Raw genomic sequence first — 18,147 nt, forward strand, 5'->3', positions numbered from 1 at the left:
TTACTCAATCCAAAAGGCAAAATGGAGAAATTATTGTTTAAATAGTTAGTTCATTTATTGGATCTCATTATATACCAAATCTAAAGCGATATAAATATAATACTGACAAAGTTCATATGCCCTTCTTGATGTAATAAATATAAGAAATGATCAGTAAAATGAGGAATTATTTAAGTGACAAAGAACTTGCTTCTAGGTTAATAGTGTAATTTTTTTTATACTAACACTGTATACAAATAGTTTAACTTCTGTCTACTAACATTGCATAATTTTTTTAAATCTTCAAATTATATCGATTGATCTTCAACAATAAATAACTTTATGTAACTCCTAATTTGATATATAATATAAAAATAATGTAAATGACCTACTTTAGCAAAGTATATACTGATATAACATAGAAATAAATTACTACAATATCAGTATAAACACGATAAAAGCTGGTGTTTATACAAAATTAATCATACTAATTTACATGGTTGAGTAATTAAGGTGAGATCATGTATTTCAAAAAAAAAAGGGACAGTATGGTGCACGCAACATCCCGCGTTCATGCAGAGTTCGGGGAGGGCCACATTCCAAAGGAGTGTTATGTAGGCAGCCTACCCTTATGCATGAATCAGTGGTTGATTCCGCGGCTCGAACCCGTGACTTATAGGTTCACACGAAGACAACTTTACCATTGCTCTAAGGCTCCAAGATGAAAATATATATTAATTAACTATAATTTAGTAATAAGAATATACGACAACAACAATAAACCTAGCTTAATCTCATACGTGGGGTCTGGGAAGGGTAGTGTGTACACAGCCTTATTCCTACCGTATAAAAGCAGGGAGGTTGTTTCCGATAGGTCCTCGTCTTAAGAAACGGTAAAAATAAAGTAACAAGCAATAACAACAGTAATATAATAAGTAATGAAAGCGAGTGACTTAGTAATAAGAATACGTGTGAAGATATATATATATGTCGTGCATTTATTGAATTGGTGTAAACGTAAACTAATATTACCCTATAAACACACACATGTGCACATGCAACTACAACATAAGCACACATTAAGAAGGGATAGAAGACATTCTTTTTCTTCCTTAGAAAAACAAATCTTCTTTCTTAACTAAATAGGTTATCCTTAATGTCTTCTTCAGAGATGATTTCCACAGTCCAAGATTGTCAAAGGGCAATAATGGCTGCACCATTCTTGACAAAAACATACCAATTAGTAGATGATCAAAGTAGTAATCACATTGTTTCATGGGGTGAAAATGACACTACTTTTGTTGTTTGGAAACCTCTTGAGTTTGCTAAAGATCTTCTTCCCAACTATTTTAAACACAATAATTTCTCCAGCTTTGTTAGGCAGCTCAATACATATGTGAGTTACCTCCTCCTCTCTCTTTTTATTTAATGATACGAGTTCAACTTAAATAAAACATTATTCATGATTCATATACACCTCGACTTGTTTAGGATCAAAGTTTTTTTTTTTTGTTGTTGTTTCTCTCGGAACTTACCAAGAAATATTGGAGTTTTATTCCTAGATTTCTTCTGCACTTCTTTTCTTTGATAACATCATGAATTCAGCTTAAATGAAACAGTGATGATTCATATAGTCGACCCCAAATTATTTGGGATTGTGGCGTAACAATTGTTGAGTATTTGTCAAAACTTACCAAGAAATAGAGTTTCTCTCCTGAATTTCTTCTGCATTACATAATCCTTTTTGCTCCATTTCTTTTATTGAAAAATATTTATGATTTTATAGAGAAATGCATATTTTCTGTTGCTCCTAAGGATATTAGCCGACAATATATATATTTTTTGTATATGTGTATATTATATACAACACATATACACATTTTAGCTAGCAAATACAATTAGTTTCGGCCAACCAACCATATTTGTATTTTGTTATATTTTTCATCTTCTTTTACTATTATTTAGCGATATAGTGTTGCTTTGAAGGAGACATGAAATTTTTGAGAGTGTTCATATATTAATTAATAGTGAGATTGTAAGAGTGAACTCAAAGAAAAAATTTATCCTTTGCTTTGTGTAGCTTAATTTTTAGACTAGTATTATTAATTTGTTCAAAGAATTGGTGAAATTTAAACCATATTAAAAAAAGAAATTTTTACACAAATAGTTGTTCATATTCATTGTTTACTTTTTCTATCCATATATATAGATTATACATTGATTAACATAATTATATACATATAATACATAAATTATGCATATATTATACCTTCACCTGCTATTTTTAATTTAAGTAATAAATAATAGCTAAGAACCTCAAATAAAAAAATAAAAAGAATAAGATAAAAAGTACAGCCACAAACAACTCCATTATCCAAGATTTGATATCTCATCCACATTATATATCTTGGTTTTCTAGTTTCCATTATGTATGGTTGGGTGCTGAGGCTTATTTTCTAACAACATAATCATTTTGTTAGGAAAACTTTCCATAATTCTACAAAAGGTACTTTATATTTATAAAGATTTGATATATATATATATATATATATATATGATTAGCCATGAATTGGCAAGTTTTACGCTGACTACCAACTTACCGCAATATGTCTTGTTTTTTTCGACCTTCAGACTGACAATATAAGCAAGCTCACACGTGCGAAGTTGCTTTATTCATGGAGTATCAAATTTCTGGTTTTTATTTATTTCTTTTTTCAGGGATTTAAGAAGATAGTTCCAGACAGATGTGAGTTTTCCAATGAGAATTTCAAGAAAGGGCAAAAACACTTACTTTGTAAGATCCAAAGAAGAAAGAGTACAACTCAACAACTTCACCATTTGAAACCCTACCATGAAAATATCACAAAAAACATATTGTATCAGCCAAAAACACAAAATAACCCTAGTACTGATGATTTCCTTTTGTTAACACTCACACAAGACAATCAAAGGCTGAGGAAAAGAAACAATTTACTATTATCTGAACTCGCTCACATGAAGAATCTATATAACAACATTATTTATTTCATTCAGAACTACGTTAAACCTGTTGATCAGAAGTCCTGTTTGTTTTTACTTAATGAAGGTCTGAATCTTAGAGTCAACGATCATCGTCATGATCATCAAGTAAATATTGAAGATGAAGAGCCAAAGAGTAGTAGTGTAAAGTTGTTTGGAGTGAGTTTATGTGGGAAGAAGAGATTGCACCATCAATTGATTGATCAAGAAGTATTAGAATGTTGATTAGTGAACATTTCCTTATGGAGCAATAGTACTGTAGATAGAACTTAGCTTTTTAGATTAAATTAGTTGCCCGATGCATAAATTTTTCTGCGTTTATGTAGGATGCACGGAAGGGCCGTGCTTCAAAGGTGTGATATAGACAGTCTATCCTAATGCAAGCATTAATGGCTGCTTCCATGGATCGAACACGTGGCATATATGTAAAAAAAGGGCAACCGAGTGAACTAAGCTCCCGTTATACGCGGGGTCCGGGAAAGGGCCGGACCACAAGGGTCTATAGTACGTAGTCTTATTCTATATTTCTGCAAGAGACTGTTTCCACGGCTTGAACCCGTGACCTATATGTAACAAGAAGACAATCTATCGTTGCTCCAAGGCTCCGCTTCACCAAATCTCTTCAATTATATGATTTTCGTTTAATTGACTTATTAGTTAGTGCCAAAACTTACACATACTGCTTAATACTCCTAATTATCTTGTCCCTTGCTTTATTACTTTGTAGTTCAAATTATGTTCTAATGATGCTGAATCTTCAACCGACGACTGATGTATACACAAAATCATATTAGTTCACAATAGTTAAGTGATACATTGGGTAAAAATATGTATTAACTAATCATGGTTAAGTATAAAAGTGCATATAAAGACACGTGTCATGTGTTTGGTTCAAACATCGGGTGTAATTAAATTTTTCTAGACCCGATATGTACAAGAAATTATATTAGTTAACCACGATTAAGTGATATATGAATGGTAGTAGTACAATTTTAAGTGTAGTTAAGATCTTGTACTTGCTATATGTATTTTATCATTTGTAGTACTTGCACAAAATCTTCAACTAATCAATTTGTAGTACCAATGAGTGAAGTAGAATGTGTGTAGTACAATATGTAATTTGTACTTTATTTTTGACAAAGACATCACATAATATACAAATTTATTGTCCTAGAAATACCAGTACAATTGTAGTACTGTGTTATACAATTTACACCTTCAAAATCTCCCCTTTATATGTTTTCAAGATCAACATGATTTCTCATAAAAGTTAAAGTGTCTTATATAAATAGGTGGAAGTGTTCAATAGGGGCAACCTGAGATCATATGTACGACGGTTTTTTTATTTTAATAATTTTTGTAATTGTGATACATATGTTCTCAGGTCGCCCCTGTTGAACTATTTTCCATCATATGATTTAATAAGATTTTTGATCGAGATTGTTGGTGTTGGCGATGTTGGATTTGATTCACTATCTCGATTTATTTTAAAAGATTGACCAAGGTGAGCTTAAGGATGAATAATTTTCTCTCTATTAACCCCAAATTGCATGTTAATTTTTTTTTCTATAACAATTATGCACTATTTCCTTGTCAACAATTTGATGAGATTCATGTCCCACATTATTCTTTGGGAAAACTATGCAATATAGTCACTTCCAAAAATTATAGTCGGTAAAAATATATTATTTGTATATTAAAGTATATATATATATATATATATATATATATATATATATATATATAAAAGTATGTATGTATATATGTATGTATAGCGAAATAATTATTTTTAGCCGACCGACTGAATGTGTAATTTGCCCCTTTTTCTCTTGTATCTTCTGGTTTGCCCTAGGTAATTTTTCATCCCAATATTGGTCCAGTTTCCTTTTGCAATGGGTGAGAGTAAGTTTATGGCCCAATTATATTTGGACTTAAGCCCAATTATTACCAGAGGCATGACAAATGTACAGACTTATTGCTTTATTCATTTTCCCGATGAACTTTTCAATAAGAATTAGAAAACTGGGATTATAATGCATATATATATATATATATATATATATATATATATATATATATATATATATATATACTAGTTTTAGTGTACGTGCGTTGCACGTGTATTTTGTGCCTATTAATTAAAAAATATATAGAATATTGAATACGAATGAATTATTATAATAGCAATTGATGTAGAGATATATACAACGATCATTTAAATTAAAAAAAATACTTTATCTGAAAATATAATTGTATTGACAAAATTAAATTCTAGGGATAACTTCAAGCTAGAAGTACTTTGGCCATGTTTATGGGAAAATTTACTTTTTTCAGCTTCTACCACTATTCGAAAGTACCTCAAAACACCTTAACTCTCCAAAATAAGCACATTTAAAAAGAAATATTTATCTTTGACTTCCCAAAAACTTGGCCAAACAGATTGGCTTACATATTTGGATGTGAGCAATGTGGTGAGAATCGACATTTTTTAATTTGTCTAATTCAATTTGAAGTTTGATCGTCCAATTCGTATAGAGGCGTCAAAAGAACATTAAACAACCAAACTACATTATCTTAACGAATTCATTCTATGAGCTATTGTAGGTTCGATAACTTTGGGAAAAGAAATATATGGACATATAATATAAGTATATAATGTAAATAATTAAAACATTAAATTAAAAGGAAAAAAAGAGAGAGGAGAAATTAAAACACAACCCTAAAATTTGTGAATTCTAATCAACCTAAAACTGCGTGAATCTTCTTTGATTCAAGTATCATAGTATGGTGTGATACAACATATGAACGAATATATAAGATTCAGGTTCACAACTAAAATATATAGGTAAATCATCAATTACAACAATAAAGAAAGCAACAATTACAACAAGAATATATTAACACAATAATTAAAAAAAAAAAAAGGAGAGCGTGAACAAAAGCTCAAACTTCTTATAAATAGATACAGGTAGTAAAAAGCCTATTGTATGCTAACACAAGGTACACATGGAGTTCTTTTGTTTATTAGCTAAGCAAAGAGGTTTAGCTATCCAAGTAATAATGATTCAAAGGTTAAGCCCTATAATTCGAGACATAAACCAGATTTTAGATCAGAAACTTGGAAGAACTATAGAGATCTAAGAGAGGTACTTTGGGAACTTGGAATTTTGTGTATTCACAATCAATTCATGAATTGCTTGATTTGATGATATTCCTAATATGGAAAAGCCTCCTTAAGGGTGGGTTAGCTTAGTCAATTCGGCTCGAGACGTCGTTCGTTGGCAAAACCGCCATAGAAATTTCGATTTTTCAATAGAACGGAGGCGAACTGATCAATAAGCAAGAGGCCCTACGTACTACAAACGAATACACCACAAGATCGAACTGCACTTATGCCTCTCCCGCATCAACCGCCCCCCCCCCCCCCATGTAGGGATTCTATATATTTATGTTTGGAGTGCGCGCGTTATGCGTGTGCCTGTGTCATTGAGTAATTTAAAAAAAAAAATATCTCATAAATGCTAGTATATGAGAAATTGTGTTTGAGCTATAAAATAAAACACATATGTTCCAAAAAAAGGATGAATATTGATCTTATATAGTTAACTCAAAGAAGTTGTCCTGTAGAAATCTTTCAATTTAAAATCTATTCCTGTTTCATAATTTTATAACTTTCTTTTCAGTTTTAGCAAGAATATGTAAGCCTTGAAGATTTAAGAGTTTTTCTAAAATACGTCTTGGATAGTTATTTTCAAGTTCATCCTAAAGACATAAATAGGGTCAATGAATCGAGAGAAAATACTTTTTTTTTATTTTTATTTTTATTTTTTTATCTTTGTTCTATTTCAATCAATAAAAAGCACCGCTAACAGCGTTTTCTTTGAGCGAGCGACATTTTTTGGAAATATATTTTAGTAAATAGGATTCTTCTAACTTTCTTTTGAATTGGATATTATGTACTTAGTAGTTAGTACATGGTAATTAATTATATCTTTTGATCTTATTTTTATTGCTATGATAAAAACATAGTAAATTATTTATAATTTCTTGCCAAATTAAAGATGAAGACAATGTACAACACTCATCAAATTAAAATTTCAAAAGCTTTTTGTATCTTTCATATTTAATCTAAAATGGGAAATATAAGATGTTTCTTTGTTTTTAAACTTTTAAGTTGAGAAAGATTTTCAACTTTTGTTGGTAGAAGGAAATTGTAGAGAGACCGAGGTTATGCCAAATTATTTATACGATAAATTTCTTTATAAGGTAATAACTAATTACATCTAAGCATTAATTGGTAGTATATTAGAAATTATTTTTAACTTGCTATCACAAGTTAAACTCACTATAATTTAAAAAAAAAGACTTATATTGTTAGTACATAGCCATGTCACAACCACCAATACATTAAGAAAAATGCTATAAAAAGATGTTGTTTATTTTTTTTTCTCAACATATAAAAGTTTTTGAGCTAATATAAAATGAAGAAATATGTAACTCAACAAATTTACTTTTGTAATTCTAAATATAACTATATATTTTTGCATGATTAGGAATAGGAGACACAAATTTAACTACATAGAATGGAAAAAATAAACGAATGGATAATTAGTATGTTGTAAATTTATATATTTATCGTTTATAGTTGTATTAAGCTTTAACGGATAAATGTATTAATAATTAATTTATTTAGTCTAAACTGATACCAGAATAAGAAAAGAAATGGACAAAAACTTGGGACAAGCAAGATAACTACGTTTCGTTTTCAAAAATTGAAGTCACCTACAAGGAAATAAATTATATTAATATGCTAATATTTAGGACTTTTTTACTTAGTTCAAATAAGGAATGTTTTGACAAGTACAATTTTTAATCAATTTTGAAGTACTACATATTAGGAAAATAACTTAAATTACAATTTTGTCCAAAGTTAAATTTATTTTTAAAGGGTAAAAAAGGCGAATAACATTTCGCTAAGGGCCTTCGTACTTTTAATATGGTATAAATATGCGAGATTAATAATACTCAGTATGGCTAATATTAATATTAGATATCCTATATTGTATGAAGTTTAAGATAATATTTAAATTGAATTATAAATCATACCGGTATTAGCTATAGTGAGAAAAAAAATGACAATCAAACAAATGATAAATGATCTCTCACATTGTAAAGTATTTTCGTATTAGTATTAGTGCAATTTTACTTGCAATTAGATTTTAAATTATGTAATAGTTGTGACATTCTACACATACAAGTTAATTTTATAACCTATTATCTTACATTATCCTAAAAGTAGTTTCTTATTTATTATTCCAAAAAAGTTAGAAGATTTCAGATGCCCAGAATTTACTTTACAAAACTCTCTGTAGTAGTGACACGTAAAGCAGCATTTTAGGAATGCGACTTATAAAATGAGACGTATAAAACCATTTATTTAATGCAAATTATAAGTCGCATTTATCATTTGGCATTTATATATTAACATTTCCGACTCTATAGGTTTAACATTTCCAGCTCTATAGGGAACTGAAAGTCAATGGAGTTTTGTCACAGAGTTCAGTTATTGATTCCTTTGGTTTATGTGATTGCTCTTTTTTCCACAATTTTCGCTGTTGTTTCTGCATCCAACGAGGTATGTCAATGTTTCTGTATTTGATTTGACCCTTTTTTTTCTTGTTATCTAATCCTAAGTCTAATAAGATTAACTTGTGTAATTGAGTTGATTGTTCGTCTTTCTTATATTTTGAACTTAACGAATAGATGATTAAATTCTCCTTTTCTGAAAGGAAGTCCGAATTTGAAAATAATCAATAAGAGTCAGAGTAGCAAGTTTGTAATTTTACAATAATGGCAATAATATACATAAGAATTTTGAGCTAATGAAACAGTCCGATTTTTGGAATCTCAACTTTGATGAGTTGGAATGTTGGATTAATATCGGCATTATTATACATTGAGTGTGAAATTGGTTATTTTAATTGAAATTTGACTATTATAGTACTTAATTCTTATAGGTATGGTATTTTAAATTATTTGTAAATTGTGCGCATGCCTTTTAGTTCTCGCCTTTTACTTCAAGCTCCACAGACCTTGTTGCTTTTTTGCGCGTTTAATAACACTGAAAATTGGAAAGGAAGGAGTACTTTCTAAATTGAACAGAAAGATGCAGTCTGGTGGGAACTTTCTTGTGGGATTCCTAAGAAGGGGATTTCAACGGGCATATCGGGGAGTCTGCTAGTGGCTATGGCGAGGTTTATGGCGGCTTTGGTTTTGGGGTTAGGAACGGAGGCGGCACTTCTCTGTTGGATTTCGCTAAGGATTTTGAGTTGGTGATTGCCAACTCTAGTTTTCCAAAGAGGGAGGAGCATTTGGTTACTTTTCAAAGTACGATGCCAAGACTCAGATTGATTATAAAGGATTGCAAGGTTATCCTGAGCGAGTCACTCACGACTCAACATAGGCTCTTGGTGATGGACGTCAGCATCATGATATAGAGGAAGAAGAAGGTTGTTCAGGGTCGTCCGAGGATTAGATAGGGTGCCTTGACGAAGGATAAAGCTCCGGAGTTGGAGGGGAGGCTATAAGGTCCTGGAGGAGTAGCGGGGATGCAAGCAATATATGGATGATGACGACAAACTGTATAAGGGAGGCGGCGAGAGAGTTGTTAGGTGTCTCGAAGGGTTACTCGCGGTCATAGGGGAGACTGGTGATGGAACGTCGAGGTCCAGGGAAAGGTGGAAGATAGGAAAGCGGCGTATCGGAGGTTATTGGAGAGTACAAACGAGGAGGAGAGGCGGAGCAACGAAGATAGTTAAGCTAGGAAGGTGGCGAAGTTAGCGGTCGCAGAAGCTAAGAATGCAGCGTTTGATCGCCTGTATGAAGAACTGGGGGCAAAGGCGGGGACAAGAAGTTGTTCCGGCTAGCCAAGCCGAGAGAGGGGACGGCTCGTGATTTAGACCAAGTGAGGTGCATCAAGGACGAGGAAGGCAGAGTGTTGATGGAAGACGCTAAGATTAAGCAGAGAACGAAGGGGACAGAGACATTGTGCTAGGTGAATTGGAACACTCCGAGAGTCACCCAGATTTTAGCTACTATAGGTGTATTAATGTCGAGGAGGTCGTGGGGGCTATGCGAGATGAGCAGGGGCAGAGCGACCGGGCCAGACGAGATTCCGGTAAAATTTTGGTCCCTAGGGAAGTTCTTTGGAGATGCCTGGAGGTGAAAGGTGTTCCAGTGGATTATATTAGGGTGATTAAAGACATGTATGATGGAGCTAAGTCTCAGGTTAGGACAGTGGGGGGCGACTCGGAGCATTTTCCGGTTGTTCTGGGGTTACACCAAGGATCTGCGCTCAGCCCGTTCTTGTTTGCTCTGGCGATGGACGAACTGATACACCATATTCAAGGAGAGTGCCATGGTGTATGTTATTCGCTGATGATATAGTTCTGATTGATGAGACGTGAGAGTGCTAATGAGAGGTTGGAGGTTTGGAAACGGATCCTTGAGTCTAAAGGTTTCAAGCTGAGTAGGACTAAGATAGAATACGTGGAGTGCAAGTTCAGCGACATGTCGGGAGAAACGGACATGGACGTGAGGCTTGCCGCTCAAGTCATTCCCAAGAAAGGGAGCTTCAAGTACCTGAGTCGATTATCCAGGGGGATGGGGAGATTGACGAGGATGTCGCGCATCGTATAGGAGTGGGGTGGATGAAATAGAGGCTGGCGTCTTGTGTGACAGGAAGGTGCCTCCAAAACTTAGAGGTAAGTTCTATAGAGCGGTGGTTAGGCTGTCCATGTTGTATGGTGTAGAGTGTTGGCCAGTTAAGAATTCCCATATCCAGAAGATGAAAGTTGCAGAAATGAGGATGCTGAGATGGATGTGCGGGCACACTCGGCTGGATAAGACTAGGAATGAAGATATTCGGGTGAAGGTGGGCGTGACTCCCATGGAAGACAAGATGCGGGAAGCTAGGCTTAGATGGTTCGGGCATGTGCAGAGTAGAAGTATGGATGCCCCCGGTTAGGAGGTGTGAACGGCTGACCTTGACGGGTACGAGGAAAGGTAGATGACAACCTAAGAAATATTGGGGAGAGGTGATCAGGCAGGACATGGTGCAGCTGCAGATTTCCGAGGACATGGCCCGTGATAGGAAGTTGTGGAGGTCGAGCATTATGGTTGTAGGTTAGGAGATAGGAGGCTAGTCTGATAGTGTTTTGTTTTAGGCTACTAATGGCCCCAGTTGCGTCCGTAGTATTTCATCAGGGTTGTAGGTTAGGTTGTAGGAAGCTAGTCTGGAAGTGTTTTGTATTAGGATGTTAGTGGCTCTTGTTGTGTCCATATTATTCCATCGTGTTCGTAGTACTGTGCCATTATTACAGTTTAGTGTTATTACTTTTCTCTATTTTTTGGTTATTACGTTGCTGGTGTTATCTTTCCGGATTCCTTTGTTGTTACTACTACACTGTCTTGTTTTCATCTTATTCTGCCGAGGGTCGATCGGAAACAGCCTCTCTAATCCTCCGGAGTAGGGATAAAGTCTGCGTACATACTATCCTCCCCAGACCCCATTTGTGGAATTTCATTGGGTTGTTGTTGTTGATTCCTAAGAAGTTTAAGTGTTAGTTGTTTCTTTGTCCTTTTGTACTCAATAAACTGAGGATTAGTTGGAAAATGGTTGGATCTTCGTAGTGGAATTCTTGTTCTGTACCTATGCAACTAAAATATTGGATGCCAAAAATGTTGGCATGAAGGGAAATGAGACTGGAGCTTTTCCTTTTGATAAAACTTAGAGAAAGTTTCAAAATTTGAATGCATTGAAAATGAAGAGTAGTTGAATCTTCTGGTGTGATTCTAAGAAACTGATTTGTTTCATTTTTCCTTCTGCTTTTGTACTCATTACTCAATGAACGAGAAAGTTCAAATTTGTGGAGGACCTCTCATTTGAATCATGGTGGATGAGTAGAAATATGAACTGTCATATGCACATAATCTTGTGGAGTAAATAAAACAAATAGGATCGTCGTATCAATGTCAAGCAGTTTCTTTTCTAGGATGGTCTAATCGATTTTTTATGTTTTGCAGTTTTGTGATGCCACATTTGTTTATGGAGATTCTGGGTGCAATATTCCACCGTCAGTTTCATCAAAGATACTGATAAAAGGAGGAACAGTAGTGAATGCTCATCATAAGGAGGCTGCTGATGTGTATATAGAAGATGGAATAATCGTGGCAGTGCAGCCGAACATTAAGGTATCTGTTAAAGTTTCTCTTTTTAGTTTGAGTTTGTTAATTGAGTGGGAAGTGAATAATAAATGATCCTCAGGAGAGCTAGTAGGGTTGGTCAATTGTGATTGGCCTCTATGAGCTGATAGCTAATTCGATGCCAATTATTGTTTTTGATTTATTTCTGGCTGTGTTTTATTCTTATTATGTGGGAATAACGAAAGGGTCTTACAAAGAAATTTGTTATTCGGTTAACTATCTGAACAACGGAAAAAACAGTTCTCATCTGTTTCAAGTTTGACTGGTATGATTGTGAAATAAATGGAATCTCTGTACTTATAACTTCTGCAACTTAATTCATGATTTGAATAAAACCTGGTCCCTCGTATACCAAGATCGAAAGACTAGCAAGCAAGGAAGTAAAGTATGTTTTAAGTAGTCTAGAGATGGATAAGACAAGATTTTCAAGGACATCTTAAAAGCCACCTGGGCGCAGTGCAGTGGATCTATGGATGTAGGATCCTATATAGGCTTTTACTTGGGAAAGAATAGCTTTTTTGACTTTGGTACCAGCTTGCTAACTACCACATCATCATTGCTGAATATATGTTTTCCCCATTCCTTATCTGGATAACAATAACTTCTTTTACGACACTGAAGTTTGCTGAGGAGAATTGTTTTGGTCTTTTCTTGGTCCTTCACTTTGTCTTCATGTTAGCATGTGTCTCACTTGTTGATCAGCGAAATGGTTCACATTTAATCCATTTACCGCTTGAGTGTATTCCTGAAACTCTTTGTATGTTCTCAATGGTTGATAATCTTTATGTTTGGCGAGTATTTCCATTGCTGTTCATCTGAATAGGATGCACATCTCAGTTTACAAGACCATCTGCAGGTTGGTGATGATACCAGAGTCATAGATGCAACTGGAAAATTTGTTATGCCAGGTAGAGTTTCTTTCTTCAAGGCCATGGTGCTCAGTTGATTACGTCTCTAGTATCAGAATAATATTTTTGCTTTTCTCTTCCAGAAAGACCAATAACGCATGTCTACTTTAGACAAAATACGTTTTGTTGTCATATATGCAGTTCTTACATCCATTCTACCTATTGTAGTTTCATGTGAATAAAAAGAGAGTTTTCCTGTAGTGAGATTCCCTTGCTTAATGTAAAAATATTCAGCTTTGAGTGGTAAAATATACATCTGAGCATTTTCTTGAAGTTATTGTTCCTTATAAACCTGTCTCACTAGTAAACTGGCTGACAGATAATTTATCATTGTTTGCTTATTCTCATGATGACGACAGGAGGAATTGATCCTCATACACACCTTGCTATGGAATTTATGGGTTCTGAGACAATTGATGACTTCTTCAGTGGACAGGCGGCTGCATTAGCTGGTGGAACAACAATGCATATTGACTTTGTTATTCCCGTAAATGGAAGCTTATCTGCAGGTTACAAAGCTTATGTAGAGAAAGCAAAGAGGTCATGCATGGATTATGGTTTTCACATGGCAATTACAAAATGGGATGAAACTGTCTCAGAGGATATGGAAATTATGGTCAAGGAGAAAGGTTCTTATTTCTAGAGAGTGTGTCATTTGTGTGAATACTTTTTAAACTTTCGGTTCATACTTGCAGAGCATGCCATGGGGAAGCATTTTTCATTCTGACTTTTTGTTGTCTCTTTGCTTTACTCTTCTTGACTATCTTTCTCTTACCCTAGGCATCAACTCTTTCAAGTTTTTCCTTGCCTACAAAGGCTCTTTTATGGTTAATGATGAGCTTCTGATGGAGGGATTGAAGAAATGCAAGTCCCTTGGTGCCTTAGCTATGGTTCATGCAGAAAATGGGGATGCTGTATTTGAAGGTCAAAAAAGAATGATTGAACTTGGTATTACAGGTCCAGAGGGACATGCATTATCAAGGCCTCCAGTGGTAAAGTCAACCAATTTTGCCTTGAGCTTTCATACCTAGGGATAATGCTGCTTTACTTTTTTCCTTTATCTCCTAGCTTGTCAACGTACATGCATGTACTTTTTCTCCATTGCCACCAAATAATGGCGCTTTGATTTCCAGAATGAACTAATTATTTGGTAGGCATTTGTGCTGTAGGATGGTTATTCTTTCTCATTATTTAGAACCAGCAAAGTGATAAGAGCAGAGAATAATGTCTAGGACATTGAGATGTAGGAAATATTCTTCATTTTCTAGCAAAATGTATATTACAAGGCATAATATTTTGAGATGAGATATTAAGGCATGCTGACCAACCTTATGAGATATAGATTCTATCTGTGACAACTCAACAGAGATAGTGAAGTGAAGTATTTTTACTTTAAGCTTTTATGTGGTTAAGGCTCCTTTGGAATTCTCCCTTTCTCTTTCTTAAACATTTGTGCTGTTTCTCTTTTGGTAGAAAAAGTTTTAACAGTTCGCCAACTGCGTCTCAAAAGAAAAAGTATTCATCGTTGTAATAGCTTACGTTGGTCAACGGTCAACCTCACCAAATAATATCTACGAGTCTTATTCTTTTTTGATGTACAATGTGAAAGTGCGGTATTATATTCTGCTGATTCTCTTTCGTGAAATTAATTAATTAAGAGTAGGATGAGAATTGTGCAGCATAGAAACAAATGTGAGTGAATTGTTCGACATGACAGAACTTGCTTTCTAGATAAATTATAGGTGATTGAGATGAAGAAATGGAGGTACTAGTTTTATTTCTATTAGTGGGTTAAACTGATTATATGGGCTAATTCAATAAGCTATGTTTTGTGTAGACATATAATTGAATTACATATGAATAAGTAATAAACATGTTTAGATCTTCTGCATATATTGACGGCTTAGGATAGACGTGTGATCGTTGGTCAGATAATTGGAAGAAATTTTGGACACAGCAAAGCTTGGTAACTATAGTTGTAAGTCATGGATAATCAGGGACACGGACATTTCAGAAGTGTTCATGCTACATAGCAGAAGGGATTAGGACAATATTAGGTACTCATAATTATATGAATTAAATATTTGTCAGATTATGGTGTTTTCTTCAAGTTTGTTGTTATTTTTCGTATTTCTGTTCTTTCTAGCCAACAATGCACCCACTGTGACTATGAATTTTTGTGCTTTGATTTGGCAAGGCTATTTCATTCTTTGTTTAACTTTTCCTAATGCTGTTCCTTGCAATGTCATCAATAATTGCAGCTGGAGGGAGAGGCTACTGCTCGAGCTATTCGTTTGGCTGGCTTTGTGAACACTCCACTGTATGTTGTTCATGTCATGAGCATTGACGCGATGGAAGAAATTGCCAGAGCTCGGAAGTCAGGTTTGGCATAAACTTTTTGAAGAGTGTATTTGATGACAATTTGAATGAGTGGCTTTGTAATGCCTACTTTATGGCGAATGTGCCTTGATTCCTTGTCCCATCTAAGAATTACTAGTCTGTAGTAATCTTCAAGTTCTTGGTTTCAGCCTCATCAAATCATTCATGCAAACCCAGTCTGGAGTTAAAATTTTTGTTCAGTGTTTCCTAATTGACCATAGAGCTCCTCTGGTTTGGTCCTTTTCTGGTCTCTAGCAGTAATGAAATTGTTTCCTCTACTTTGAAGTGGGAACTTGTAATTAAAACTTTACTTATACCTGTAGTGTTTTTACCTCTAATAATTCATCAGTTTGCGTTTCTGTCTGCTCTTTGAAAGACATACTTATTTGCATGCTTGTAGATTTGAGCCTATTTTGCTTCCATGTCAATGTTGTTTATCAAAAACTATGCTTCAGATGCCAGTTTCATGCCACTTGACTTATGCCTCTAGACTACATGTACCATCTCATTTCAGGTCAGAGAGTTATTGGGGAGCCAGTAGTTTCAGGTTTAGTTCTTAATGATTCAGTACTTTGGGACCCTGACTTCCATTTTGCAGCTAGGTAAAAATCATTTTCTCCTCTGTGGTTTATAATTTCTTTTTTCTTTTTCCTTTCTTTTTCTCCCGTCATAGATGGCATAAAATGTGCACTTTCCTAGTTCAGGTATGTCATGAGCCCACCAATCAGAGCACCAGGTCATGGAACAGCTCTTCAAGGAGCTCTTGCAACGGGGCTTCTGCAGGTTTTCATCTTGATCATTGTATAGATATGAAATGTGCTTTTTTGTGATGTCGCAAATTTAAAAGCTACTTGGGGTTCCATCTTCCATAGGCCATATCTGAATATTCCACTTTCCCCGTCGTATTATTCTGTCCATCAACTCATATGAGCAAGATGGAAGTTATTGGTATTCTTTTCTTGTCTGTACAAGTGATCAGCATGGCTTCATATTTGCAGCTGGTAGGAACTGATCACTGTACCTTCAACTCAACTCAGAAAGCCCTAGGAATTGGTGATTTCCGGAAAATACCAAATGGTGTTAATGGTATGCAAAGTTTTCTCTTTCCTTTCATATATCTATCGCTTTGTCTTTAGCTTCCTTTTACGGTATATTGAAGTTCTTCAGTATAACCCGTTTCTGTATAGGTATGGAGGAAAGGATGCATTTGGTTTGGGATACTATGGTGGTAAGCTGCACCATTATATATTGTTCTTAATATGAGATGATGCTAAAATGAATTGTGTGATATGCAACTATATTATTTACTTTCTTAGGACTTTTTTGTCAGGCATCTGGTCAAATATCTGTCACTGATTATGTTCGCATAACAAGCACTGAATGGTAAACTTGAGCCAAAACTTTTGTAGATCTTCTGATGTTTATTTCAATCTGAATCTCCATCCACCAGCCTAATGCTTATACTCTCTTTTTTGGTTTAAATCCGCTGTACGAATTCAACTGTCTTATAACGGAAGCTTAACTGGAAATACCTGATCTTGTGTTGTAGTGCTCGGATTTTCAATATCTATCCAAGGAAGGGAGCAGTACTACTTGGGTCTGATGCAGATATAATCATATTAAATCCAAATTCGAGCTTCGAGATTAGTTCAAAGTCACACCATTATAGAACAGATACCAATGTCTATGAGGGTTGGAGAGGCAAGGTAAGCATTCGCAAATTATTGAGTTTTATTTATCCTATAATCCTTGCCAAAAGTATGTTGCAGAACTTTGTCGAATACAGTGATTGTATTGTTTGATGTTCTAGTGAATTTACTTAATAAAAGTAAGAAAGTACTACTACATCAGACCTTCATTTTAACTTTTTCAGACCCAGTTTTCCATTCTTCATAATATGATTTGCTGAAATGTCCTTTATTTACATAGATAGAAGCACTCACGTACTCGATTATTGCATTTTTCGGGAATCTATGCTCTCATGCTGGCTCTTCATGTGAAAGGTGTAATTGTCCAATTCCATAAAGAAAATCTCTATTGTCAGGAGAGGGAACACTATGTTTTCCTATGCAGTATATTTTCTATAATTTAACCTTGCCCTCAAGTCACCCAATTCTCGCAGCCCCCTTCTTTTTACTGCTTCTCAAACATAGCAACTGCTTTACGTTCGCGATTTGTTAAATCTATGCTTTCTTCTTTTTCCTTTTTATTCTTTATGCAGGGAAAGGTTGAAGTTACAATTGCAGGAGGAAGGATTGTTTGGGAAAATGATGAGCTGAAAGTTGTTCCTGGTGCTGGCAAGTACATTGAAATGCCACCTTTTAGTTATCTCTTTGACGGGATAGACAAGGCAGACGCAAAGTACCTGTCTTCCTTAAGAGCACCAGTAAAACGGTCAACAACTTGATTTAGCAGGAAAAGAAATGTGTTTCTATTCACTTGTAAATACAGAACCATAAGGACATTTGCGCTCCTGCAGTTGTAGCTAGGCCATTGGGCACATAATGTTATTTAGTCAAATTGATGTTTATTCCATAAAGGATATTGTACAATGTTGTATAGCTGGATTACTGAATGGAGATTAAGATTTTACCTCATT

At 34.6% G+C, this 18,147-nt stretch overlaps 1 protein-coding gene and 1 long non-coding RNA gene across 4 annotated transcripts; both read left to right on the plus strand.

The window, feature by feature from the left end:
- Positions 1–1,076: 1,076 nt before the first annotated feature.
- Positions 1,077–3,648, plus strand: LOC104241757 (uncharacterized). The gene is made up of 2 exons (XR_011403913.1): positions 1,077–1,375; positions 2,698–3,648. It is a non-coding gene; the product is annotated as an uncharacterized lncRNA (long non-coding RNA).
- A 583-nt stretch (positions 3,649–4,231) lies between these two features.
- On the plus strand, positions 4,232–18,145 carry LOC104241758 (dihydropyrimidinase). 3 transcript variants are annotated; one of them, XM_070161569.1, is made up of 14 exons: positions 4,232–4,501; positions 8,500–8,632; positions 12,082–12,249; positions 13,085–13,169; positions 13,529–13,798; positions 13,950–14,161; positions 15,431–15,551; positions 16,063–16,150; positions 16,253–16,331; positions 16,547–16,634; positions 16,736–16,776; positions 16,879–16,931; positions 17,098–17,254; positions 17,770–18,145. In XM_070161569.1, exons 2-14 carry the CDS (start codon positions 8,537–8,539, stop codon positions 17,953–17,955), a joined length of 1,644 nt encoding a protein of 547 aa, XP_070017670.1. In that variant the 5' UTR covers positions 4,232–4,501; positions 8,500–8,536; the 3' UTR covers positions 17,956–18,145. The 3 variants fall into 3 exon arrangements, with proteins under 3 accessions (XP_070017670.1, XP_009794991.1, XP_070017671.1); XM_009796689.2 differs by having other exon boundaries at positions 4,234–4,501; positions 13,118–13,169; XM_070161570.1 differs by lacking the exons at positions 4,232–4,501; positions 8,500–8,632 and having other exon boundaries at positions 12,185–12,249; positions 13,099–13,169.
- Positions 18,146–18,147: the final 2 nt, after the last annotated feature.

This window comes from Nicotiana sylvestris, chromosome 11, assembly GCF_000393655.2.
Source record: "Nicotiana sylvestris chromosome 11, ASM39365v2, whole genome shotgun sequence".
NCBI lineage: Eukaryota > Viridiplantae > Streptophyta > Magnoliopsida > Solanales > Solanaceae > Nicotiana > Nicotiana sylvestris.

Coding starts and splice junctions, on each gene's coding strand:
- LOC104241758 (XM_070161569.1), top strand. CDS start 8,537: ATGGAGTTTTGTCACAGAGTTCAGTTATTGATTCCTTTGGTTTATGTG. Junction 15,552..16,062: donor TGCCAGAGCTCGGAAGTCAG/GTTTGGCATAAA, acceptor ATCTCATTTCAG/GTCAGAGAGTTATTGGGGAG. Junction 16,635..16,735: donor AATACCAAATGGTGTTAATG/GTATGCAAAGTT, acceptor GTTTCTGTATAG/GTATGGAGGAAAGGATGCAT.